This window comes from Ptychodera flava, chromosome 11, assembly GCF_041260155.1.
Source record: "Ptychodera flava strain L36383 chromosome 11, AS_Pfla_20210202, whole genome shotgun sequence".
Classification (NCBI taxonomy): Eukaryota; Metazoa; Hemichordata; class Enteropneusta; family Ptychoderidae; genus Ptychodera; species Ptychodera flava.
In genome coordinates, this window is record NC_091938.1 from 15,154,988 (window position 1) to 15,182,973 (window position 27,986).

Sequence of the window (27,986 nt, forward strand, 5' to 3'; positions counted from 1 at the left end):
GCATGTATGCATGCGTGCGTGCATGCATGCATGTATGCATGCGTGCGTGCATGCATGCATACATACATACATACATACATACATACATACATACATACATACATACATACATACATACATACATACATACATACATACATACATACATACATACATACATACATACATACATACATACATACATACATACATACATGATGCATTCATGCAGACAGACAGACAGACAGACAGACAGATAGACATTTATCAACCTATAAGTATAACTTCCAATTGTCATTCATTTATGTGGACAAATGGGAGTAAAAATGTAAATGACGTAAGTGGTGCGGATGTCGTTCACGTGAGCCTGCCGGTCAACTAAAAAAAAATCGTAGATTGTAAGCGTAGAATGCAGTTATTCTATGTTGTTAAAGTTAATAACACAAGCAGAAATATTGATATCGAAATACTGATCAGTTTGGGGTTACGACCACACCCTGGTTTCCTACTCTGCCGCTCAAGAGCTTATGAAGTACAAACCTTCAAGATAAGAATGATTTTATGAAAATCGACGCGCAGACTAGAAATAGTTATCCTGTGTATGGAGTCGTAAGTTTTCAAAAAGGAAAACACTTGTAAAATATGCAAACACAACCTGTAGAGTCACATTTGCAGGGAGGAGAATTCTGTAAATGGTCATATCATACGTATTCAAACGATGACACAGCATTCTGACCGCTTAGCAACAGGAATGTCTGGCGGCGGTGCATTATCTGATTCGGCCATCTTGCTTCTGTTTGATTCGTTTGGCGACGCGCTTTTGCTATTCGTTTGATTCGCCGGGTAATCTGGTTCACCTGGTAAATTTTGAGGTGGCTGTCTTTTTGGACTTGTCTCACTGTTTGCATCGTGTCCTGGTGAATTCAGCGTTGTGCCATCGTTGCTTTTCGGCTTCTGGTTATCTTTGTCCACTTGCTTTTTGTCTTCCACAGATTCTTTCGGTTCGTCCGTGACATCAGACAACAAATCGGCTTCCGAGATGACGTATGACTCGGGTGTGATATTTCGACCTCCTCCCCCCGCAGTGTCATCGGCGTACTCGTTGTCACCCGTTTGCCCATGGGGTTCTGCGTTCAAGCTTTCCGTGGGGCTATTCTTACGGAAATCGTTTGACATGGTTGGGGATCTCGAACCAAACATATCTGGATCATTCAGCGAAAAAGGCTCTATTTCATCATTTGTTATCATTATAGAGCCATCCCCTCCGTCAGATTGCAGTTGTACTGGGGTATGATCTCGAGAATTCTGTTCTCCGTATTCTTCTTGTTTACTCTCTTGAAGCGCTTCCTCGTCGACAGCAAGATTTTCCAGGGACTCCACCGCCGAATCTTCACTCTTGTTATCAAACTTCATAATTTCATCGGAACCATACTCCGGTGGCTTATCCGTCTCAACAGGCGTGATTTCCCCTTCAATTGGAGTTGGCACGTCATCTGGTATATCTCTTGTTATGAAGAACTCTTGCGAGCCATTTTTCTCCGTTTCTGAATTCTTGTCGTCCTCGCCGTCGCTCCTTACCAAGGACGCATTGTCGACGACAGGCGTCTCTGTCCCTTCATCCTCCTCCTCCTCTGCCTCATTCGTTTCTAATGCAGGTATTTCATCATTCTCAGCATTGTCATTTTCATCTTCATTCCTTGGAAGAGATGCATCATCCTCTTCTTCCGTTAGGGTAAGAGTTTCAACAGCCGTGCCGACTCCGGTGACAGGTGCTGCAGTCTCTGACTCACTGTCGTCTTGTAGCAGTTCGGGATGCAGCTGAGCGTGTACACCGATTTGCTGCAAGAGTTCTTCGAATTTGTCTCCTTCGAAGGTCTCCTGAAGTTCCTCGTCAGTGAAATCGATGTACAATAATTCTGCAAAGGGCATGCTCATTGGGCCTTCGGGAGGCCAGGCCATGCCCTCCAAAAGAAGTGGTATGGTGGGTTTTTTCAGAGCATCAGCTAGACTCACTTCTCTGCGACAGTTGGCCGACAGGGCATATTTTTTGGTACAGCACGAAACGACAACCTGGTGAAAAGCACACAATAAATGTATCATTTGTTGTTTTGGGACACAATGCCAAAACAGTGAGAAAGAAAGTAAAACTTTTGGTTGCACGAAGATAATTTTTCGTGAACAACTTATTAACCTTTTTTGGCTTTACCCGTATATATCTACATTTGCCATGTTGATAATAAAGTTTAGCGAAATAATGGGGGTCAGTTAATTACATGATAGTACATAACTGAACCTTAAAACCCAACTTGTAGGAGTGTCACACACGGTACCTTTGCATTTCTGATTCCTTTGTCTATTTTGCCATATAAGGCATCGCCTCCTCCCATCTGCATAATATCAAACCAACATGTATAGCCTAGTGACGTCAGACGAGAATACAGTCTCTTTATTTGCGGCTGTTTTCCCCACTGGTACGAGATGAATACTTCGGGGCAAATTCCCGTCTGCAGAAAAACAATAGAAATGTGAGAAGCCTGGTCCTAAAACCTACGATTATTTTAAGTCTGTTCACAGGGCCGTAACTTGATGGGGCAGCTGCCTCCTGGAATATTTCGAGTTTACACTGTCAATATGTAAATTTATGTAAATTACCCTAAGCCAGGTTTTGCCCCGCTTTAACAATTTGGTCAAGCTATGGCCGCTGTGTGCAGCTCCCACGAAAAAGATTCAACATGTGCGTTCACACAGCCCGAATCACTGTTATTCTTGAATTCAAGAAACACACAACGGACAACAAAACATAAGAATGGAACATAAGAGTGGATCATTTGGAGCCAAATCCATACCCAGAAATGGACCAATTGTAAAGACAAAATAATGTCATTAATACCTCATCTGCTCCTTCCTTTTTCTCTTTGGTCTTTTCCACACCCACCGCCTTCTTTTTAGGCTTTAGAACAGGAGTGTCATCGACTTGGGGAATCCAATCACGATACTCTGCGATTGAATGGTGACACATACAAGTTGGACATTATTTGTCACATTGTTTCTCTAACAAGTAATAAACCAATGTTTGAGTTGATTGAAATGTAATTGAACGTAAACGACTCTAATTCTCCGGCTAACATCAAGTATCAAAGCACTTCACAAGGCGTGACCAAAATGTTTACGAGTGGCCAATCAAATGCAAGCAAACGACAGACTGTGTGTGGTTGTGGGTTCGGAAAAAACGAAAATTACTATGACTTCTGACTCGACCACTCAACATTTCGATTCAGCAGAGTCAGGAGACAGTTTTCAGGTTTCCACAACGTGTATTCGTATTTATGACAATATATTATACTTATCTTTTAATCGTTGGAGAGCCAATTTAATCAAGCATTGACCAATATTGTATAACACAATTTTGACAACACATACCGCACTCCAAACAGTGATGGCACTCTATATAAGCTTCACATCGCTGTTTAACTGGCCACAACATGTGATCCTCCACACAATTGAGAATGGTTAAGGGTGATACTAATCGATCTTTTTAACACAAAGGATGATTTTGCTTCTATCTATGGCCAAATAATAATGCAAAAGAATATGCTTCACGTTTGATATATCACGTTTTGATATGAAACTGTGGACCTAATTTTTCTCACTTGAAGGCATTTCGTTGAAGCAAGAGGTGGAAAATCATTGCCCCTTTATTATGCAAGTCATATTTAATAGTGATGTAAGTCTTATAGTACCACTGTGTGCATAGATTCTGTCACGTGGGCCGTGGTTTTTATCATGGCAAGATTTACTCTGCGTTTGATGATGTAAGAGCAAAGAACAGAAATTATTTAAGCAGCAAAACTATGAAAGACTGGTCCTACCTTCAGATATCTTCTCCGGGTTTGGTGCGGCGTGGTAGTTGATCTGACCAAGTAGTTCGGCAAAAGTGGAGTCTTGCCAAAATTTATCTCCTTCTACGTAATCGTTTTCAGGTCTGAAATTTATGTATAGGAGCTGCGAGAAAAGGACGCTCATTGGCCCTGCCGGCGGCCACGCTACGTCTTCCAATAGCAGTGGTATGATTGGTTTGTTGAGTAGGCTCGCCAGATTGACCTGCGATTGAAACGAAAGGACATCTGCTACATTAAAGTAGTTCGCGCCTCGAAATTAATAGACGTAAACTTTTGCTCAAATTTTGCTCAAGGAAACATGCGACCATTTTCTTTTGAGATCAAGAAAAAAAACAGGGGTCACGGTGCAAAATTTGGTACCAAAGAAACAAATAACAGATCAACAAGGTTGAGCATGTCATTTTTTGCGCATGATAATTGTTAATTGCACATTCAATATTTTATTCGATCAGATTAAATTAAAACCAACCTCATGATTGCAGTTCTTCGATTGAGAGTATTTATCCGTAACCATTGACAACACTACTTTGGCGCCCCTCATTCCTTCATCGATCTTCTCGTACAGTTTATCGCCCCCTCCCATTTGACCGATGTCCATCCAGCATTCATAGCCGGCATTTTCCAGGTGTTCCTTCAGCGTTTTCACTTCTGATTGGTGGTCCCACTGGTAACTGATGAAAACTGGAGGCGGTTTGGTGAACTCTGGTGGCGCTTGTGGTATTGCTTCATCTGATACATATAGGACAGAGATGCTGTATAATTACGATTACAACAGATTTTTACCCGTGGTCAGTTTGAAGTGTATATAGTTTTAGCAGAGAATTACGATAACGTGCGGTTATTGTTCTCCTCGTCGTGTAAAATGACAGGAAATTTCTTCGGTTGAAGACCCATTAGCTGCAACCTTTTGCATAGTTAGATGAAATGGTTTAAAATTAAATGCAAATTGTGTAAAAATGCTTATCGGAATGTTACCAAAACATCGTTCAAACATTGGCGAATAACGCACAACTTAGAATTTAACAACTAGGAGTATGTAAATTCGAGTTTAAATTCAAATATGGCAGCCTCATGTGACGTTCAAGCGCGTAAATGTAATTGATTAAATCCAGCTCCGAAGATCATGATTGGAATACTGCAATTTTCACAGACAATATATGCATTAATAATAGGAATCTCTATCAAGATTGGATGGTACTTTATTGGTAAGTGAATAAAAAAAAGATGCAGCTAATTGGGCTTCAAAGGCCAAATGTTTGATTGTGTTAAAAGGCATCTGCTATATTTAATGTAACTTTTGATTTGCGCAAATGTAAGCACTACGAACGAGGATGAATAATTCATCGACCTCATCACTTCCTGTGCCTTGGTCACACAGCGTAATACGAGTGAGTTTCCTCAGAAAAAGGTATTTCAAACTGTTACAGTATCGTCCGGCAAATTAAATCACCAGTAAGAAAATAATAAGGAACGATACAAGAAGACCCATACCTGCCGCTCTTAGAGCATCTTCAATTATCTCAGCGCAATCGTTTCGTCCCATTTCTTTCAATGAAGTCAGGACTGCGTATGTTGCTTCTGCGCTTTTGTGAGTTGTGTACCACTCACTGTAAAGAATACCAATTGAATATTCCAATTGACTTCTATCTGTATCTGTATTCGTTTAACATTAGATCGATCAACACTTGACGGCACGTTTTAATCTCAAGTTTACGCACATTATCAAAATATTAACGAGGATTATTAACATTTCTAAGTGATGGTGATTTGTTTGTAAGTCATTGGTAATTGAGAAATTCTGGTACAATTTTTCATGAAAAAAATATTTATTCACTTCCAATTACTCGAGTGATGCCACTTATGTCTCAGGGTAAATTCATAAGCTATCTTGCCAGGAGAAAGACGAAAGAATCTTACAGCTCCTCGTTTGCTACGTAGCTCAAGCTGTGGCCAAACATGTGTGCCCTCAACGTTTGAACTGAGCATAGCCTTTAAAAAGTGAGGAACATGCGCTTTAGTAAATACGTCTACTTTTAAATTCGTAAAAAGCGAACTGGCCACCGTAAATTCATCTCAATGCAGAATATATTCCAAACTGAGATAGCCACAGACAGGCAACTCAACATTTGGAACGAGTCTATTGGCAGGGTATCAAGCAACGGTTTGTTGACCGGTAAATATTTTCACTATGGTGCTGAATTAAAAAGCTCACTAAACTTTCTTGTGAAGAAGGCTCATAAAGGTATCGCCTGTTGAGTGACGAACGAACAGCTGTGAGGGAAATGACGCATGCAGTTGCTTTACAGATTTTGAAAGTGTTACAGCATATCTTTACATCTCTACCTCAGTAAGGACATCGTTGGATCATGCGCAGTCGCCCAGTTCCTCACATCTTCGGGACTATATGAGAGTCTGATGGCAAGGAAACGCCAGTTATTGTCACCATCCTCGTTCAGAATCTTTGCTACATCACGTGACCAAGCTGGGGCATTGCTGATAGTCTGCGGAGTTTAATTCAGATACCAAAAACAGAGTCAAAGAGCAATTTGTCATGTCTGCCAGAAGAGAGGAGTAGCTTGTCAACGGTCATTTTAATGCTCATTTAAAAGTAAAATCACAATAGAAAGCGTAAGAATTCTGTAATTTTCATTCTCATTATCACATTTGCATTTGTCGTATGTATAGAAGTTAACAGGCAAGAAATGGAACAACAACATGAAGTGTTCCGGTCTCACATTTTAAGGTTTATCAAGTAGAAATGCAATTTAATCTCTGACTTTATGCAGCTTTCATGTCGGTGTATGCCAAATTAAACCTTTCGAAGAAATGGAGAGATGACTGAAATATTGCTTCAAAGACTCGGAAAATTTATATCACGTTCCTCTACGTCGTTTAACTTCAACTACTTGTAGTTATCATAGTGCCAAAATAGTGTTGGAGAAGATCGAATGTTACGAAAACAGCATTTTTGATTCAACCAAATGTCGCGGATGAAGGACATTGCATCTCAAAAGAATGTGGCACTCGCGAAGATATGATTACCCTAACCTTACCAGGAAAGTGTGGAATTCTCATATCTCATTTTTTCACTTGGACTGTATCAAATGACGAATAAGTTGGCAGATGGCCAATTATTCAATATAGCACTTTATTAGAAAGTAAAAACTCAAAACTTTGAAGTTGTATTACAGTGACAACCGACCTAGATTTATGTACAATAGAATGGAAAACATTTTTTTTTTACTTCGCGACGGCTCTGCAGATGAATGTTTTACTCTTCCCTTATAGCAATCTTAGGAGTTGTTCTGGCTTTCTCGTGCTTTCTCTTGCTAGAAAGGGAACCTCGAGCAACATCTTTTATAGTCCGTCAAACAATTAAATGAACGTGCTGATATCGTACTGTAAACTATGCTTTACTTCCTTCATTAGGATTAATATGAAGTATCGCGTGAGAGCTAAATAATTCCGTCACCATATCAGCCATCACGGTAAATTAAGCGTACTATGTTTGCATCAATTTTTTAAACTAGTTTGCAGTCAGTCAGTAGTAGCTATACTCTATATTCCTGTCTTTGTCCCAGTACGATGAATAAACTCAAGTAATAACACCTCTGTTGTCCCTATGTTGTTAAAGCTATTCGAATTAATCCTGCCAATATCTGACAAAGGTCAAACAGACGAACTTTACGTATATGTAATAGCTAAAGAAGGTAAGTTAGATTTCATGATGAACATAATAATGTATGATCCAAATGGGAGCGATGTTACCTTTCTGTCGATTTCTTCGACTTTTTCAATGGTCTCATCCACAACTTCTTCCAGTTCGTCTAGGCGTTCTTCCTGCTCCTTAACGTCTTCCTTCACCGTGTCGATTTCCTGCTGTTGGTTGTCCAATTTCTCGTCAAGCTGTTGAACATTTTCCTCGTTTGTGGTGACGCGTTGGTCAAGGTCCTCAACGTCATCCTGTATGTCAGCCACTTGGTCAGCTACTGCCGCCAGACTATTTTGAGAAAGAGGTGAAAACATAAGAAGCAACGACATTAGCGAGACGTCTAACATAACATGCTAGATTACTCTCCCTGTATTTTGCAAAAACTGATGAAATCGTCCTTGATAACCCCGGAATGCCTAAATCCAACATTTTAGCTTCGATATTTGTGGCTGCTTTTAATGGTACATGATCCATTGATAGACGTCAAAATGCCTGCGACATTTTACACACCTTGACATTGCGCCGTTATTTTTCATCTGTATTCAGTATTACACAGAAACCGATTACGTCATACGCGAGATCAATACGAAACACGCAAAGTTGGATGAGAGTCTCATTGCACTCAAACAACAACAGAGCTGAGTTTCTTTCAACCGATTTACGAATAGAAGTTGGGAAGAAAAGGCATAATATGAACGAAAAGTACTTGAAAGTTCTGTAATGACCATGTGCCATGATTTTAAAACAGCCGAGAGTTTGATAGCTAATCTTGACAACGGCAGAGTGGCACATGTTTCACTATTACTGAACACTGCATAAGGATTGCGAGAACATGTAACGAGAAGTGTGCGAGAATGATTTTTATCGCAAGAATATGGCTTTCTCACAATTGATCAGTTCGTGAGAAATAGTATTCCAGTTATCAGACAGTAAGAAGTTTGTTTTCTTGCAATCGATCCATAGCAATCGGTGAAAATGTATTGCACATATATCTTGCAAAAATCTATAAATTCTCGCCGATAGATTGTAAGAAAACTAAATTTTCTCGCAACGGATTAGGCCTAAGTGCATAAAATGAATTATTGCAAACTTTATCATAGAATTGTGTAGTATTGTTTGTCATTGACGCATGCCATAGTTGGTCTCTTTGAAAGATTATCGGTAAAGAAAACTTTTAAAACATACCGGCAAAACTAAAATTTACCGATATTTAAAATTCGAAATGAGGCCCCAATCTCTTTGCTCTGCTCTGCTCTAATAGGAGAAATCAAATTTTCGATTTTCACAAAATATATGGCGATAAAAACTTCATTTATTCCAAGAGTATCAAAGTTATACTACGCAAGAGGTAGACCAGAAGAAATGTTGATAAATTGAGAGTCGGAATATCTGGCCTCGAAGCGCATTCTTAGTTAATCGAGAAGATCTCTCGTCAAAACAACAGTAAATTGTACTTTAAGCTGAAACCTACGTTCTTCCTTCGAGCAAATCGACGACACTGTTGACTATTTCAGAGGCACCTGCAACTGTACTGTCTTTGAAAGAGAGGATAAGATCCTTATACTTCTCAAGAACCGGGATGTACTCGGTGCCCGCCAATTGTTTCATTGCCATGATAATGGTAGTGACCTCCTGCGAGTAGATCGGGTTTTCCAGTTGTTCTGCAAACACCTTCATAAACCTCTCTGCTTTTTCCTAATAAAACAGGTAGCGACATAAACGATTGATTAACAGCTCTATCTCTCTCTCGCATTCTTTCAACAATACGGAAAGCCCCTTGCAAAAAGAAAACACACGCCTGTGGTTCATGAAGAAAATTAAACTGTGTTGCAGATATTTATGCTTAGTAAACTTAGCTTACACGTAAAATAACCATTCACAACTGTTCATCTTGCGTATCGCTAGACCAATGCAAAAAGTTATTTATTTCCCGGCAAGGACTAAAATAAGATACCAGAGTACATTAGTAACTGCCTTTTTTTACAAACTTCTCACCAGCGGCATACTCCGCTTATCATACGACTGTACAAACCTGATTTAGTCTGCCAAGGGCGGCCAGGGCCTGGTTACTATAGTACACCATGGCGGAATTAGCGTTAGGTATTGCTAACAGTTTACTTATGGTGTCCTCATCGTCAAACTCTTTAGGGTCGGCGGCGACCATGGGAACCAGAGCCATTGCTGCCAACGTTGTGGCCCCGAAGTCACTGAGAGACTCAAGAAGGAGATCCTTGTATGGCAAAACTCTCTAGAGAGAGAAACAAAGTAAACATTCGTTAGTTTAGTATTGCGGTTACATAAAATAACTAATTATACCATACAAAAAACAAATGCAGCAATCTGATTGGTCGAGACGTGAAATAAAACTATTCTGTATTCGCGACATAGCGTCATATTCATGTTCACAGACAAATACAGACTAGCAACGCGGCATGCCTTTTGTTCCATTGTCGTTTCATATTAAAATGAGTTTCAAAGGTGTTAAACTTTTTGGAGACTTTGTTTGTGGTTGATAATTGCACGAGATTATGCGAAATATACGACGAGATGGCATCGTGCTGCCAGTCGCGTAGCAACCATAGCTACTTTGTGAGCACTCAGGGCAGAAACACTGCTTCACGTCAAGCAAAACATAAAACGCCAGTAGTTTCATAAACATGTCCTTCCTTGACGAACGTGTAAAAGACTGTATGACTGACCGTAAACCATTGAGTAAAATCTGACAGTATCGATAAAAGACTTTCAAATTTGGTTCAAACACGCTCATTATATATTCATAAAAAGGTGAGAGGAATTTTTAAAATGGTAAAACTCACCTCCCTGGAACTCAAAACTTTCCAGTTGCCGCCAACATGCCAAATCTGCTCAGCACCACAAGATAACAACAACACAAAGTTTGCCAGACATACTTTCGCTTAAAAATTAGCAAAAAATCCGGAAACTACCGAAGGGTGCATGGTCGGCACTCTTCGGAAAAGGGAGTCGAGAGCTTCCTGAGGCGAGGCAAAGATGGAGGGCTTACGTAATTGCTTCACACCTTGAACAATGCCAGTTGCTAGTCTGTTCTATATATTTGTCTGTGTCATGATACAGGACGGCTGAACACGCACTCTCTGCTAGAGGAAAATTCCTCTTTTGACGTTTCACGTCAGAATTCCAATATACTGTTATGATATAATAGCAATAAACCAACCCAGCAACTGGTATACAACACACGCTTTTGACCAGTCAAATATGCACGAGCGATAACTCGTGCATATACGTATCGAACTGATCAAAATCTCGTGGATACCCGACGCTGGGGTTGTTTATTGCTTAATCAGTACTCCATCAAAGATGTTCATACATGAAATCGCTTTAGTATAGAATGGTTCTACTCCGGAATCAAAAGAGGGCACAGTAGTCAGTGGATGCAGCACGTCCAAGAGATCACATGATACCAGTATAAACCCACGAGAATAAAAGCGTATTGAAATACACGTACTTCTATGCGCGATTGTGCACAGGGTTTTGTTTTTGTACAGTGGTCTAATCGAATTCTGGGTTTAACCAATTCATTATAGTGAAATATGTATGGGGCGAAGCGATTTATGCTTATTATGTTGTCTATACATCTGACAAGCATATGATTAAATCCTGCACTGCAAATTTCCAATTAGGGTTTACCATTGAGGATACATGTACTTTGTTTCTGAGTCATATGTAATAAATAGTTATATTGTAATGGTGCCATGAATAGCAGTGAACCCAATTATTAATCATATTTAAGTCGCGGAATGTAGATTAATGGGATCAATGTGTATTTTTGCTTTTCGTAAAAAACATTTAAGCTCAAGCAGCTGACAGATAATCAATTGGTAAAGTTTGCTATTTGACTTCTGATCTTAGACTGAGAAATCAATAGCCTGCATACACACTCCATTGGGTACAAGGTAGCGTTTCAATTATCGCACTTACTTGTGGGTATTTCTCCATTGGGTACAAGGTAGCGTTTCAATTATCGCACTTACTTGTGGGTATTTCTTTCCTACGTCACCACAGAGCTGAATTACAGCATACTTCTGCCCGGGTCCAATTTCATCAAATTTTTGAGCAATCTCATCAAACCTTGCCATGATTTCGTCTTCTTTCTCCTTAAAAGCCCCCTTTATCGCCGCTATCAAAGTAAGAATCACAGATGCAATTATCGACTCGGATATTGAATTTCCTTGGGAGTCCCGAAGAAATTATCCCAATCGGGCGCCCTATAATAAACTTAAATCTGGAATATATTACCAAGAATTCATTTCAGTAGTGTAATTTCAAATATATGACGTGCAAAACTGTGGATTTTAACCTCGGTATCTTGGTATCTGGTGCGGAGCCAGGACTGAAAATACTCAGTTCAGTGTTTTGGCGCAAAATAATGTTTAATATCTCTTAAAGATAGAGTCCATTTTTAGCGTCCTCGAACAATCAACATAAATGAGAACACGTATGAATGATCTGGAAAAGCACCGATCGTCTCATTTTACAAACAGGCACACGATAATATTTCCTTGCCGAACAGAAGGCATGAACCTTACGTCATCATGAATCATACAATCGTAGAACATAAAAACGTCGATGGCCAGTTAGTTTTTTCATTTCCCATTCGTGTTTACATGGTACTTTGTTTACATCTTGACCTTTCAAAGGATTCTGAATTCAGAAAACTTTCGATGAAAGTTTTCTTATTAGTGTTTTCTGAGTATACAAGTTTGCTTGAAGGTATACTGTCACCTGTTCCAATTTTGCTACAGTTACCATGGAAAGAGAATATCTAACCAATCACAGATTTTAAGCGGGTGGCCACCTTTTCAAAACAGCGCCCTCACATGGGCATTTTGAATACCAAGGAACGCCCCTTTGACCATGTATGGGCATATTTAGATTACAGGTGACTGTATAACTTTAATATGGAACATCTCGGTTTTTATGGGAATGGTGTGGCGACATTCATAATTCTCGACGTCACTCAAAGGCCAAGAAGGATATTTAAGTATTCAGAATTTATCATACTTACAGATGACGTATAATTTTCCATTTACCCAAGCATCGATGACGTCGTTGATGTATGGGTATATCAACTCTGCGGAGTTTTGCATGTTTGGATAAATATATTCCATGAGGCTTTCCAGGTTGTCTACTTCGCATTTCGTAAGTTTCATGGCATGTGGCATGAAAGGCTTCATCACTTTTGCACTTGACTGTTGGTGAAAAGGATCAGAAATGACTGAATCTGTTCAACTTTGTATGGTCGTTGTTTTGCAACAGAAAAAATGTGAGGTCTCCGCTTCACAAAGTTACAATTTCTAACTCTAATGTTTTAGTATTTTCAGGTTAACGCATTAGTGCGATTTGCACGATGGATTACACTGGAGAAGTTGTGTCATATGCACTTATAGTAGTCAATTTTTGCTTGTTTGTGTGGTGTGGGGAGTGGGCACACCCAAACGTTTGAAAATTGTGCCCCTTCTAAGGCTACTGTTCCTAACGGTTCCATAAACAAACATAACTCACGGTCCTATTTTACCTTATATGGACATTTGCAAAGAAGCTGTACCGTTGTATATGTTATGTTAGCCGAAGGGGTGATCAGAAACATATATTACCGTGATAACTTAAGCTGTATTTGTCTCGATAGAGCCCTGGTGGTAACTTTAGCTCTATTTGTCTCTATAGGGCTCTAATTCACTTCCCCTTCAGCTGATTGCGTTGAGGTCAAATAATAAAAGTGAAAACAATAGACGGCGATCAAGTGTGTTTGTTAAAGTACTGCAGAATTTGCAGTTAAATTTCAAGAGGATCATTGAAACAGTAGCGTTATTGGTCTTCATATTTTTAATTCTTAATTAATTTTCATAGTTGATTTGTATGTCCTTCGTAATAATCTTTTTCATCAATTGTACGCTTGTGTGCTATTGTTCGTGTTTTCTATGTTCTGCGGAGTCTGTAATTAGGAATTTACTCCTGTTGGTCATCCGAATAAATAAATAAATATTGAATAAATGAATATATAAATAGATATGTCTCAAATATTTTCATATGCAGTCAGTACGTTGATTTACTAGTTACATGTTAGAGCAAGAATAGATGACGTATGCTTCAAACGAAAGGGAAGATATTCGTCATATTGCAGGGGACAGTCGATAACAAGATGATACCTACACCGATCCATGTATTGTAGACTATCGCCCTCAATACTTCACCCCAGAAAGACATTGGTCTGTAGCCTGTCTCTTCAAGATCGTGTTTGAAGCATTCCTCGCATATGGTGACCAACAGGTCCGAGTACTCGTGAATATTGTTGGATTCTCTGGTGCAAAGAAAATACAAACAATAACATTTAATGTAAAGATAAATACTATCTGACAATTACATTTACGACTTCGAGACCTGAAACTATGTATGAAAGCTATGAATACCTGAAAGTCAACGGAGTTATCAGGCAGAGGTATTCTGTCTGTGTTGTGTTGTACAAGCGATAAGTTTACTACAGAAGTTGAAACAAGTCATTATCAATGACAAAGTCCCCTGCATGTTATTTGTAATTTGTCGATGGAAGTAACTAAATTGAAGCTAATATGATGCACATCAAACAATAAATTAGGGTACCAAAGACCTACCTGTGGCTAATGCCCATATTTGATTCTATTGTTAACAAGTAGAATTAGTATTAATGGCATAGGGTTATTTCCTTTTACACTGAATTAGGTATCCCATGTATTGGCTCTTGAAATGTCAAAATTCAACTACTAGTAATCTGCAGAAAACTGGTCCAGGCATGTCTGAGTAATGGCTCTTGACATAAAACAATCCTAATGCCAGATATGAACCAAAAATGACTTTGTGTTGATTACAGAAGAGACTTACTATAATTATCTATAGATACTGCTAAATGCCTGTCGCAACTTTTAAATCTTTGTATGATCAACATCTGCAGAAGGTATCATCAGATTTAGTGCAGACATTCAGGATGTTGCTCGCTGACTGAACACATTTTTTCCCTGTTTAGAGGCCCAACTTTACTGCAGAAAACAATGGGGTTGGTCTTTACCATGGTGCTGAAAACATAAAGCCAATCTGGAATGCCACCCTATTTACAAAACGTCATTTAATAAGTCAATTAGTAATTAATCTACAGGCTGTTGCTAAATGTTTTAGCGTGCTATTTTAACACTTTGAGATAATCATCTGTACGACGTTTCATAATTGTGCTTCAGGACGTTCACCCTAAATACAAAATTCATTTAATATGCAAATTAGCAATTAATTGCAATGATACCGCTAAATGTCATTGCATTCTATTACAGCAACGTGACATAAACATCTTTACTACGATTCATCAACTTTGCTGCGGTATTTCTGGACACACAACTCTAATTACGAAAGTTTACTAAATATGCAAATTAGCCATTAGCTGACATGATACTGCTATTACAGCTGTATTGCGTTTCATCATATTTGATGCTGTATTTCTTGACATATAACCTTAATTAGGAAAGTTCATTAAATAAGCAAAAAGAAATTAATTAACATGATACTGATAAACGTTTCCATACGCAAATTAAGGAATGTTTGCTTAACATCTGTACCAAGTTTCATCAGTGATGATGAAGGTTTTCGTGATATATCGCCCTAATTACGAAAATTAATTGATATGCGAATAACCAATTCACTTACATAATGTACTTCATGTTTTTGCACGCTCTCACAACACTGTGAGATCAACATCTGTACCAGGTTTCATCAAATTTGATGCAGTATTTCTGGACATATCACCCTAATTATGAAAATTTTTCCATACGCAAATCAGCAGTAAATTGACATGATACCGCTAAATGTCTTTCAATGCTATTACAACACTGTGATATCAATACGTGTACCAAGTTTACGAAAATTACGAAAATTCATCAAATATGCAAATTAGCAATTAATTGAAATGATATTTCTCAATGTCTTCTCACACTATTACAGCACTGGGAGATCAACATCTGCACTAGGTTCAATAAAACTCGCTGCAATTCTAAACATATCACTTACATTTCGAAGATTCATCAAATATGCAAATGAGCAATTAATTGACATGATACTGCTAAATGGATATTCACACTATTACAGCTCTGGTAAATCAACATCTGTACCAAATTTCATCAAATTTGAATCAGTAATTCTTAAATTAACTATGAAAATTCATTAAATATGCAAATTAACTGACAAGTGTCTGTATGCACTATAAGAGCTAGTGTGACCAACATCTGTACAAATATTTTGCGTAGTCTCTCTAGAAACAACTCTTTTTCAAAAATTTCTAATTATGCAAATTAGCACTAATTATTTACGCCACAATCAAAACAATGGGCGTGGATATACCTCAGTATACTATCCTTGTACCAAGTTTGAAAGGAAACGGCTCATGAATGTTTGAGATATCTTCGTCGACTGACGGATCGTACGGACGGGCAGAACCAAATCCACAAGTCCCACCAACTTCGTCCGCAGGGACTACCTCAATGTAACTGTATCATCGATAATGGGCGCTCTGTTCTAATCAATCTGACAGGAACAATCTTCGGAATAATGTGATCATGTGGCTTTACGTAAATACTTATGATTACACCGGGCAAAAAAGATCCCTATAAAAGCGATTCAGGCAGTCAAGGAACAAGTGCCGAGATATTCCTAAACAGAACTGTGTGCTAATCCAACGGGCTGATATAAAATCAATCGACATTTTTTTTTTAGATTTATCATTTAGCTTTATAAATGTCAATTTTTATCACCACTTTTTACAATGTACAGGAAACTCACTTCATGTAGCGGGTGACCCGGTCAATGATGTCGACTAGGGTCGTTCTTTTCTTGCTGTAACTTTCCGGCATATCAAAGTCAGGTTTTGTGATCAGGGCCACGTACGCATCCATTATGGCGGCAACTTTCTTATCGTTACCCTAAAAACCAAGCACATAAAACCGAATGGTACCATTTCAGTTTATTCAACCACAAAAAATGCAGCCGGTAAAAAATTAAAAAGGTGACAAAGTAAGTATAATTTCATTTGCGTGCAAATCTGCAGATTGAGTAAGAGAAAAAATGAAATCTCGCAGCATTCTCGGAAAAAGCGAGGTGTCCCTTTCTCGCTAATTTTCTACTGTTGTACGGAAAAAGTCAGTTTGCTAACGAACATCTTCAGCAACAATGGTTACACCAACCAAATCAAGGAAAATCTGTTTTTCTGCAGTTGATGTGCATTTTCTCGAGCGATTTCAGCATACAACTAATGTTCTCGTATCACAGAGGTTGAGCATGTGGTCATGTGTAATATGGCATTGTAGTCTGCCTTCTATGTACTCTCATTTCAATTTTATGGTAAATTTCAAAACAAGCTTGACAAATTGATCTAAATGTTAACACACTTGAGAAATGGCTATTAGAACTTGATTCTGAATTTGCCACAGTGGTGGTACTGATCAAAACACTGAGAAGTAAACTGTCTGTCACACTTTCGATACTGAGGAGTGAACTGTCTGGTACACTTTAGATACAGGCAATTGTATAACATTGCTATACCCCCTTGTCACATTATGTAGCAGCTGCTTCTGGGTCAAGCTGTACTCTTGTCTTTGCCTTGGCATTTCTTGAAGTTGTTTGCCCAAAAACGTTATACAAAAGGCCATATTATTTGACCAATGGTCGAATATTTTGAACCATTTAGTTTCTTTTTCCTCCAAAAAACTACACCCCTCAAGAAATACATCAGTTCCTACCGGCCGACTGGTTTTATTGCCTTATCTGAACAATTCCAGTAGAAGCCTGCTGTGACACAACGCCTGTTGTTTACTACAACCGAACTGTAAGCACCTGTCCTGTCGTAAAAATTTGAAACAACCTCAAAAACCAATTACCCAAATATGATTACATTTTAGAGCAATTTTATCGTTCATTCTCAGCTGACTTTCACTGTAGACCTATGACGTTCCCGACTAACCTGAAACTTTGTTTTGTGGACAAATTCGTACGTTACATAATAGTGAGGGTCTTTGTCCATCTGACAGCAATACTCGATCAAGTCACACCATACTGGGCTGACATTTTTCTGGATGTGGAACATCCTATATAAAATAAAAAGTAATAAATGTATTACTACTACTATATCAGTTATATATTATCACTTGAGAGAAAATGAGAAAATACCTTGGATGAGGAACTTTCGGCTACCTTATGAAATGCACGATGTCATTCGTGTCAAAACATGTAAAAGACAGTGGGGCGCAAAGTGCCATAATATGTTTCACTTACTTCAATATGCGTTGTGATTTATGAATATTAAATTCGATAAAACATCATTGCCAATCGGATGATTCAAAGTGGAGAAAAATAATGGCACCACAATAATTGTCGTGTCTGACATGCTGAAGACAAACAAAATTAAAGAAACCCGGTGTCTATTTAAAGCACTTAGTAATAGATGTTACACAACAATACTGGTGCGCAGGTTGTATTTGTGATATATATATATATATATATATATATATATATATATATATATATATATATATATATATATATATATATATATATATATATATACACGCACGCAGTTGAACACAAAATCGAAATCTGGAATTAAGAAAAAAGCTACATTTACTCACTCGAAAGCGTCAGCAAGCTTATCACTTGCCTTCTCTAGCGCATCAAGATAATCCTTTTTTTTCTTCTCATTATCCAAATCAGGATGTTCTATTGGTTCATACCATTTCTTGCAGACTTCAATTGCTCCATCGATGTTTGCCTGCAAGGAAGCATCTGTGCTTGTAAACCAGGTACATTGAATAGTAGCAAAATACATACATAGCTATTCACAAGGTGTCTATATTGCGATTTAACACTTCAAGGGCGCTGTCACTTTATGTAATTATACTATTATAGCAAAAAGTATCTTTTACTCCAAAAAACTTTCTTGTCATGGTGAATGAATACTGATGTCAACTTTGAGTCACAGAAGTCCTACACTGTAACAGTTCAAAAGTTGAAGATTTCAACGCATACCACACATTTCACCTAACAACATTTGAAATCACTTTCTGGTTTTTTTTCATTGTGGTTTCTCGTTTTGACGTTACAGTGGCGCTAACCATAGACCATGAAAAACAATCTATTCACAGACCCACAACAACAGATCCCATGGCCCATACAAAGATTTAGGTCAATCATGTTACAACAAAACAACACGACATTTAATGCACATGTTAACGAATTTGTACAAAAAGACTCCCTCTACGGTTTTTTTATGACCATAACTGCTCGATGTGAGTACACGGTATTACCTTGGTATACTCATAGACCCTCGAGAAAAATCTATGGTATGCTTACCTTCCAATCGATAGCATCCTTGTCGCACGCTATACTTTCGATGATCTCAAGATGGCGACGTGTTCTCTTATCCATACAAACCAAGATGACGTCAATCAGGTGTTTGGAAAGTTTTCCTTTACTACATGTAATGACACGCGAAGCAAATAGACAGTGTTTATTTTTCCGATCAAAATTTGCAATGTCCCACAAGTTCTAGATTTCATTAATCTTGTTTGCAAATTTTTTTTGCAATGTAATCTTGTAATCACCTCCCTCAATATGTTGACTCGTGGCAATGATCTTTGAATTCAATATCGACATTGATTAGCTTAAACGTAATTGAACGGTAACTTGACCTAGTTACTTGTAAATTGATCATAAAAAGCGATATACATACATCTAAGAAATTGTGTTTATTCATGCTATGAAAACAAAGTTGACTAAAATACCTGGTTCAAATAAAATGTACAGGGGTATTTCTTTTGTATTCACCAACATATATGACAAATGGACTACGAATCGCTAGGTATAATATAATTTTAATCGCTAGTATATGTATGCTATGACATGAAGTTCTTTATTTCGATGTCATCGACCGTCCTTCAGGCTAAATTCACAATATATAGTGTGCCATGACACGACTATATCGTATCACCCGTTATTATGCCGACCGTGGCAATGACTTCACCATTTGTTATCAGTGTTAATGTGCGCGCGGTTTTAACATGTAGTATTGGTGGATTTCACAAGAAATTAAAGGTAGGAGACAAGGGATCGAGTTTGGTCTAGTCTGTAAGAGGATGATGCAGGTGTCATAGCCTTTTGTTTTCCATTGAAATTGTAATCTAGTAATTTCCTGGCAAAAAAATCTGACGCCTGGCGCGGGCCTTTAACAAACCTGTCATATCATAAAAATGCTCATTCCGTCCCGAGATTGTGTAATCTCGAGCAGAGGCCGCTATTTCCGATAACGGTGGTCGGTTTAGCGTCGGCAGTTTTGACCAGTTATTATGATATCACCGTTCTTTGCACCGTTTTAATCTTTGACTGAAATCATCTAGTGACGTACTACCACACCGCTTCCTCCCTCTTTCTAAATATTGGTGAATAAACTGAAATGTTTTGAATAGAAATCGCCAATCAATCAATTATAACAAAGCTGTACAGATTCGAACTCGGGATTAAAGCAAGCGCGGCTTGAGTACAATATTTGTGAATCCCTAGCAACATCTCATATCATATACCTTCTGCACTGTGTGTCCAAAAAGCATGGTAAAAACCTTGCTTTCTTCGTAAGCAGCAAGAATATCGACACCTGCCGGTTTAATTTTGTCTGATCTGCTCACCTCTTTTGTGCATCTTCGAATAGTTTGTCCTTAACTTCCCGTTTAATCCTGTAAGCTTCCTTTTCGGAATTCCCCAAATCTTTGTGTGTCGCATTCCTGAGGCAATCAAGTATGGATGCAATTCTCCTGTCCCATCTCTCCTCCGCCATTATCTGGTACATGTAGACGTAGTAAACTGTATCACCGATTGTGTAATAATGTGTACTAAGTCCCCCTAAGTCTCAGTGCTACAAAAAGGACTGCGGCATGTAAAATTCTTCGTAACATGTCGATTTTGTGGCCATTCTGCGGGCAGTACAATGGTAGCAACAAACGGAAGCACTTTGACATGTATTATATCGGATAGATCGCAGGTCAACAAGACATTCACAGAGGACCATTTCACGCTCAGGTAAATCAAACGACATTTACCGACAGCAACGAGGCGTAACTGTAGCTGGGGAAAGTACGCTTTTAGTATGCAAATTTGTCTTGCGATCTATTTGACCCAACGTGAACCCGCATGGGGGCACCGGCCGACAGTTAAACGATACTCTCTTGTGTTTTCATGACTTGAAAGAGGTCGAGAAGATTTAGTATTTGTGTTCATTTGTATCGGACGGTCATTGTTATTTTAGCAGGCCATAATATATATGTTTTGAATCGTAAACATACCCTCTGACTATAGATGTTGCATTTCAGTCGGACTATACCCTGGTTCTGATATCAGATAACCTACGCACTGTACACGCTTCTATTATGTGTGTGCGCCATAAACGAGGGGAGCCACGTGTAGTAAAGTGTTATATAATTTGAACTCGTTCATCTCGCAATCAAGGTTTGTGGGTTTTAGAGTTCAGAAGAGGGATTTGGCGAAGTTAGGGAACATTCGTTTTTATGGGGAGGGGTTGCCGGTGGAACTTAAGCCACGAATGAAATATCAAAATCCACCCCTGTAAATTAAATTTCTAAAACTTGACCCCCTAATTCATCAATTGCAAAATGTGACCCCCAAAAAAAAAAAAAAAAAAAAAAAATTATCTGATTTCATTCATTAAAACTTTGCAGCCTAAGACCCTGGGGTGAAAAATAGTGAACCTTCAAAAGTGTTTGCAAGAAAAAGTGTGACCCTTCCTGATTTTCATGCACAAAAAAACAGTGACCCTCGCCCAAATGTCACAGTCCGTATCAACGGTTTGGTAACCAGCACCCCCGCCCGTAAAACAACGAATGCTCCCTTACGGCACAGAATTTTGCATCGCTCTAAATATATCGGGTTATTGTGAAAATATAGGTCAGTGCGCACCTTCTATTTGACGTTAGAGCTTTTCTACCACATTCACCAGCATTCAAGATCTGTCCAGTCCGTTCCTAGTCTAGTCAACAGTCAGCTCAGCCAAAGACAAATGGCGACGATATACAGGAGCACCGGACTCATCACGGCCACATACCGGCGGCTACCGCGAAATTACTTGACTACACATAAATATGGCGGCCGTTGATTAAGCACTGCCTTTGTCTGATGGTCGCTATGACAACATAACAAAACCCCAAGTTGTCATCAATCATCACAACTGTTTTTTGAAGGTCACCATTTTACGTCAACCTGTCATGACGATAGAAGAAAAGACTTTTTTTTTGTCACATGCGTAAGGTAAATCCCACAATCACGGTGTTTCTCAACTCATTCGCCTGGCATTTGTTCTTACATAGACGTTCGGAAGTTAACCCCATTCGTGCGAGCCTGAGTGTTATATGCTCACATTCTTTCCTGTTTCAAAAACACACAAAGACTTTGATCGTATAGCATGAAAGGTGGCCACTCTACTCCTTTCATTTCATTGACTGCCGAAGGGCACAAGGACAAAAGAAAGGAGTATGTTGTCGGGCGGGATCATGCCGCTGTGCCCTTTGGACTCAATATATCAAAGGCCTAGGTGGCGCTGTTCAGAAATCCTACGACAACATGGATAGATTTACACCATAGACCCTCGAGAAAAAATTGGATCACACATAAGATCCTTTTCGTAAAGCCAGTCTACAAGATTTCGGCATCAAACCTACCACACAAATTTCAACCTATTATTTCCCTTAAGAATGCATTTGGAGAGGTACCAGAACAACATGTCTAATTTGCATAAATCAAATATGGCTTCCAGTATTGCAAATAACATATTTAAGCAATAAAGCACACCCAGCGATGGTACACCACGAGATTTTGACCAGTTCACGACATATATGCACGAGCGATAGCGAGTGCATATATTGAGTGAACTGGTCAAAATCAAGTGCTTTTATATCATAACAGTATATTGAAATTCTGGCGAGGAACATCAAAAACTGATTTTTGCTCAAGCTGAGAGCTCGCGCGTATGCCGGCCGTGGTATATCGCCAATGTACCACGGTTCTTTTCGCGTCTCGACCAATCAGGTCGCTGTGTTTGCACCACCAATATACTGGTATGATATAATTGGCCATATATCACATGTTAAAAAAGCTATTTCGGTGCTTTTAAATTCTAACATTATTTGTTTGGTACGGGAAATCGCTTTTGAAATAGATGGACACTAATTTGCATAATTCCAATATGGATGTATATTTCTTTGGCATTGACAAATGATATTGGACGTACAATGATTTACATAGGCACTGTGCTTTGCAAAGAACTTTAAAATTGACTTAAAAGACTTATAGGACTTTAAAAGTATTAAAATAATTATATGTTGACACCATTTATTTTATTATGATGTAAGAAAGTAATGCTATTCTAATTGTTTTGTGATTTTTCTATACATCACACTGGTTATAATTGTTAGCCTTCTGTTTCTGAACTTGATGTAACATTGGATATCATTTGTGCACGGCATTATTTGTAATTTGCATGAGTGTTTAGTACTATATTGTGAAAAAATGTAATCTTTAATGTTTACAGTTTAAAAATGGCATCTTTAGATTTTAGCTTCGACTGGACGAGTGCATTTTTAGGGAATCCTCCTGGATGATAGGCAAGAAGAAGTCATGGCACATAACAGCAAAAATACAACAAACACAACAAAGCTAACAAAAACGCAGAAACAAGAAGCAAACAACATGGTATGACCAAAAAAACAAAAGTGCCACGATACATAAAAAATAAAAATTTAGCACTGCGGCAAACAATGTCAGACTCCAATCAAAACACAAACTCACAAACATTTAAATCTGCATGCCTTGCAATCGCTAAAAATCCCTTCAAACACATAATCATCCAAACAGAATCCAATTTTCATACGATACAAACAAGTACACTGGAAAATTACACTTCGATACATTAAGAAACCACAAAACATCCATTCAAACTTAAATCGAAATTGCCTCACATACAAATGAAAGCACAAAAGTTAATAACCCATTTAAAGTATACACTTTGACCTTGGGAACACCTCCTTTAAAAACATAGAAAAATCACATGATGCAAAGCATTGAAAATGCTATCAAAATAAGAAATAAAAGTCAAATCATTTGATACAGGAAGGGGAACAGCAGTTCGAGTTGCTGATGATTGCATAAGAAAATGTCATCTGGGTGACTAGGGATACCACACAAAGGTAACAGCAGACAACATAAAGCTAACAATAGAGGAAATACACAATCTCATTTTGCCACACTTTCTTTTACCGTACGATTAAAAACTTCTCTCAGGGAATTAGCTCGACGAGAGGTACCACCAGGGTTACTACTACACAGGGACGTAAGGTGGAAGTGGATGAAGTTTATTGATACACAGTCAGATGGGACCAACGAAATGTCTGAAAGGCCGGGGGACGCCTAGACTGACAAAAGTCTAAGCCCCCTCCCCAAAGTCTGAGGTCTAAAGTCTAAAGTCTAAAATCCGACCGGCAACAACATTGACTTGGTTGGTTACAGTGATAGTTCAGTGTGGGTATTTTTTCTGAGGGTAGCTGCTGCTTTGAAAGCGGCTGCAGTGAGGTCCTTAAACATAAGCAAAAATTTTTGATTAATCTATACCTTTATAACCCTTCAAAATCTTAAAAATCGAAAATCTGTGAAAATTGTGAAATTGTGAAAGTACGAATTATACCCTTAAACCTCAAGAAAGATCAACAGATATAAAAATAAAACACTCCTTATTCATAACGTATACATAACAATGGTGATTTCTGGCCATGGTGTCGTCGAAGAAATGTAAAACTTTACATGTAGCACACAGAGAGATGAAATAAGTCCAGTCATTGAATAATGTCTTAAAAAGGAATGAACGAACTGGAACACACCGCACACTCACTACTCTACCCAACGGATTTACTCGAACACTTAGTTATCCCTTTATAAAGGAAACTATGCAATCACAAAGCTTTTAAAGCTTTTTTCACCTGAATTCAACCACGCAACCAGTTTCTGTTTCTGCCCTTTGTACTACATTGAAAATGAAGCATTGATAAATAAGTAACATGACATTTTACAAAACAAAAAAGTGATCGATCAATACTGCTGTGTATAGAGAATGGCCAAAACTCATTAATATGATCGTGGCTGTCATGATAAACTCTCACCGTGATGGAATGTAAGACCTACATACTGTAGGACTGATAGCATGTAAAGACTGCATATTTGGTCTCTATTAATGATTTCAAGCCTAAGAAAACATAATTTGCAACATAAAAATATTCAACTTTCTACATCAAAAGTAACAAACTTGCGTAGCCAAAGGTGCTGTACGCACTAAAGCGGTCTCTCGCAATATCGCTTAATACGGGGTATATCATCAATGGGTAAGACGTGTCCACTGTGAGTCATAGAGCAAATACGTGTAATGTTAAAATAAAAACGACAAGCAGTTCCATGCAAATACCGCTCGATTGGCAAAACATTAAGAAAAAATAAACTACACTCAAGCATTTCCTTGTTAATCATTCAACATGGAAAATACTAAACATTAAACAAGACTTCTGCGCGTTTCTCGTATACACACATAGCCTTTAACATCGGGCTATTTCAATACACATATCCTTATTATTCTTACTTTTCCTCAATATACAGTGCACCTTATAACAAAAAAGACGGACTCTCCGGTCTCGCATATATAGACTTTAAAACCCATCAATCTCGGGCTATGGATACTAATTCTTCGTGTCATTCAGAAATGACTGAATGCAAAATACTATTCAAAATGTATAACAAATTTTTACCATGCCCTGTCCGTCGCATTTTAATTGGTCGAGCTGAACCACGTGACCGACCACAAATACGCAATAATGGTTTGTTTATGTGCCGGTGAATATGAATAATATCGTAAACATCGTAACTTTTCAGCTAAAACGTAAATTTTAATTTGTACAAGGAACATAATCAATCACAAAATAAAATGGAACACTTGTAGGCCAAGTTTAGACACTTTTTTGAAAAAATATCCGGATTTGCAATTTTTTTACAGTTCGCGCACTACTCAGCGACAAGTTCTGGGGCCCGTTGCAGTTAGCGTGGGAAATTTTCGTAAATTTTGACGGTTTTTGGTGTTCGTTGATAATATAATAGAAATAACAGACTCCGCGCTCACCATTAACGTTTATTTATGGGCAAGGGCGAGAGGAAAGTCAAAAATTAATGGGCGAGGCTTGCCTCGCCCGTTAATTTTTGGCTTTCCTCTCGCCCTTGCCCACAAATAAATGTTAATGGTCAACGCGTCGCCCGTTATTTCTATAACATTTAACTTTACTGACTTATTTTTCTTCTTTCTCAAAAAAATCTCACTTACACAAAACAGAAAGAAGCGCTTACAGTGTGTTTACACTTACCGTTAAATAGACATTCTTCAAAATCACGAATAAAGGATGGTTTCCTTCGATGCCAATAACCCTACCAATGAAAAGACATCATATTCGAGTATTGATCTATTTTAACGGCTATACTACAGGGCCTCATAAGTGGCTATTTAAGTCAATATTACAGCGTTTTTCTTTCTTTTTCAATGTTACAAATAAACCAGCTGAAGAGCACAACACTTGTGTCGCTGTCTTTTGTGTAGCTTGTATTGGCATGTATAGTACGCCCTCAACGAGGAATGTGATCCTATGTAAATGCGACCTTTAGTTCCGTGACCTCTAGCCATGCCTATATACTTCCTCGCCATATGGCCGGCCATGCGTACAGACGTCGCTGTGTTTACTGTACTAATATTTGAAAATTAGTACAGTAAGCATAGCGAGGACAGGAAGTAGGCATGGCTAGAGGTCACGGAACTAAAGGTCACATTTACGAGGACGCACTATACATGCCAATACAAGCTACACAAAAGACAGCTACACAAGTGTTGTGCTCTTCAGCTGGTTTATTTGTAACATTGAAAAAGAAAGAAAAACGCTGTAATATTGACTTAAATAGCCACTTATGAGGCCCTGTGGCTATACGTCAATTAAACAACACTACATGAGAGGACAATATATAACGGGGTCAATTTTTTGAGTTCTTTAAAATACATGTACAATGTTCTCTTCTTGATTCGACTTTTTCCCATCTCCAATGATTAACCAGTCGCTATGCAAACAATGCCATTTAGAGTTGTCTCATCCTTTACCTGTGGAACTATCTCACAGCTGGATACGGTGTCTCCCTCTCTGCAAACATGTCAACATCACGCTGAACGGACAGCTCAGGCTGCTCCTGATGCGCTGAAGTATTAATATCAAAACCAGCATGGTCAGCAATTCTTCATTAGGTTACCCGTTATCTTGTGTTTTCGCCAGACTTACTTGAGCCACTTCGGATGATGACATCAGTGCATTGTTGTATGCCAATCATTCCGTCTTTGTTTGTTGCGCATGTCATCCTGCAATACCGTATATACTGCTTCTTGGTGTCGCCTACCAGAATCTGTGACGTTTGTGTAGTGCCGGTGTATATCTTCTTCCACTTCTTGTTGCCATACGATTTCTTACGACGTTTGTATTGTGTGGTTGCCCGGATTCTCCACCACGTGTTACCACACTTTCTTTTACGGTATGGTTGACGGTTTCTCTCAGGGAATTAGCTCGACGAAAGGAATCGCCAAGGATACTTCATATCTTCAAAGGCTGCTCTGATATCCATGTGCACAAGCAGCGATCCTTCTATAGAATGATTTGTACCAGGATAGGATTTATAAAACCTGATGTCCCAATATGTACAAAGTACAACACACGCATCAAAGTCTGTTTCAAGTTAACAAAATATCTTGGTAATTACTGAATGAAGTGGTTTTTATGGCCACCTATATTGCTGCACAAGATACAATTAATTATTAAGGCTACACAAAAATAAGCTGTCTCGATGCATTCTTTTTTAATTTCTTTCTCTTTTTACAATTTGTATTTGTTTTGCCATAGACTGAAACATTGAGATATGCCGACAAAGTTGTAAACAAAACGTAAACTTACCCGTGACCGGCTTTACCGAAGTCAAAGAAAACAATGTTAAGTTGACGTATCATACATTGAAACAACGACTTTGCTCCCTTGTAGGTATAATCTTCATGGGACAAACTAAAAAGTATTTGAGGGTAGCGTCACCCGATCTGCCCTATTAAAAACTCTAAATGTTTTCCGAATTTATAAAACTCACGCATGATTTTGACGATGTTTGTGGTGTTTGGTTGAAAAAGATTTCCGGCCGACCTGCCCTGTTCTTTGAACGCTGTTGAAGGGGAACTCATATGTTAT

At 38.5% G+C, this 27,986-nt stretch overlaps 1 protein-coding gene across 1 annotated transcript; it reads right to left on the reverse strand.

The window, feature by feature from the left end:
* Positions 1–557: 557 nt before the first annotated feature.
* Positions 558–21,771, reverse strand: LOC139144373 (uncharacterized). Its single transcript, XM_070715075.1, has 20 exons — positions 21,598–21,771; positions 20,313–20,464; positions 18,985–19,105; positions 18,264–18,403; positions 17,600–17,723; positions 16,423–16,562; positions 13,780–13,927; positions 12,635–12,818; positions 11,601–11,746; positions 10,407–10,451; positions 9,623–9,838; positions 9,062–9,285; positions 7,647–7,878; positions 6,222–6,379; positions 5,370–5,485; positions 4,348–4,607; positions 3,849–4,080; positions 2,870–2,976; positions 2,310–2,483; positions 558–2,049 (listed from the first exon to the last, which is right to left on the reverse strand). The coding sequence occupies exons 2-20, from the start codon at positions 20,459–20,461 to the stop codon at positions 691–693; spliced, it is 4,275 nt and encodes a 1,424-aa protein (XP_070571176.1). The 5' UTR covers positions 20,462–20,464; positions 21,598–21,771; the 3' UTR covers positions 558–690.
* Between the last annotated feature and the right edge of the window lie 6,215 nt (positions 21,772–27,986).

Coding starts and splice junctions, on each gene's coding strand:
- LOC139144373 (XM_070715075.1), bottom strand. CDS start 20,461: ATGGCGGAGGAGAGATGGGACAGGAGAATTGCATCCATACTTGATTGC. Junction 9,286..9,622: donor CCCTTGGCAGACTAAATCAG/GTTTGTACAGTC, acceptor CTGTTTTATTAG/GAAAAAGCAGAGAGGTTTAT. Junction 5,486..6,221: donor CCAACGATGTCCTTACTGAG/GTAGAGATGTAA, acceptor TATTCTTTACAG/TGAGTGGTACACAACTCACA.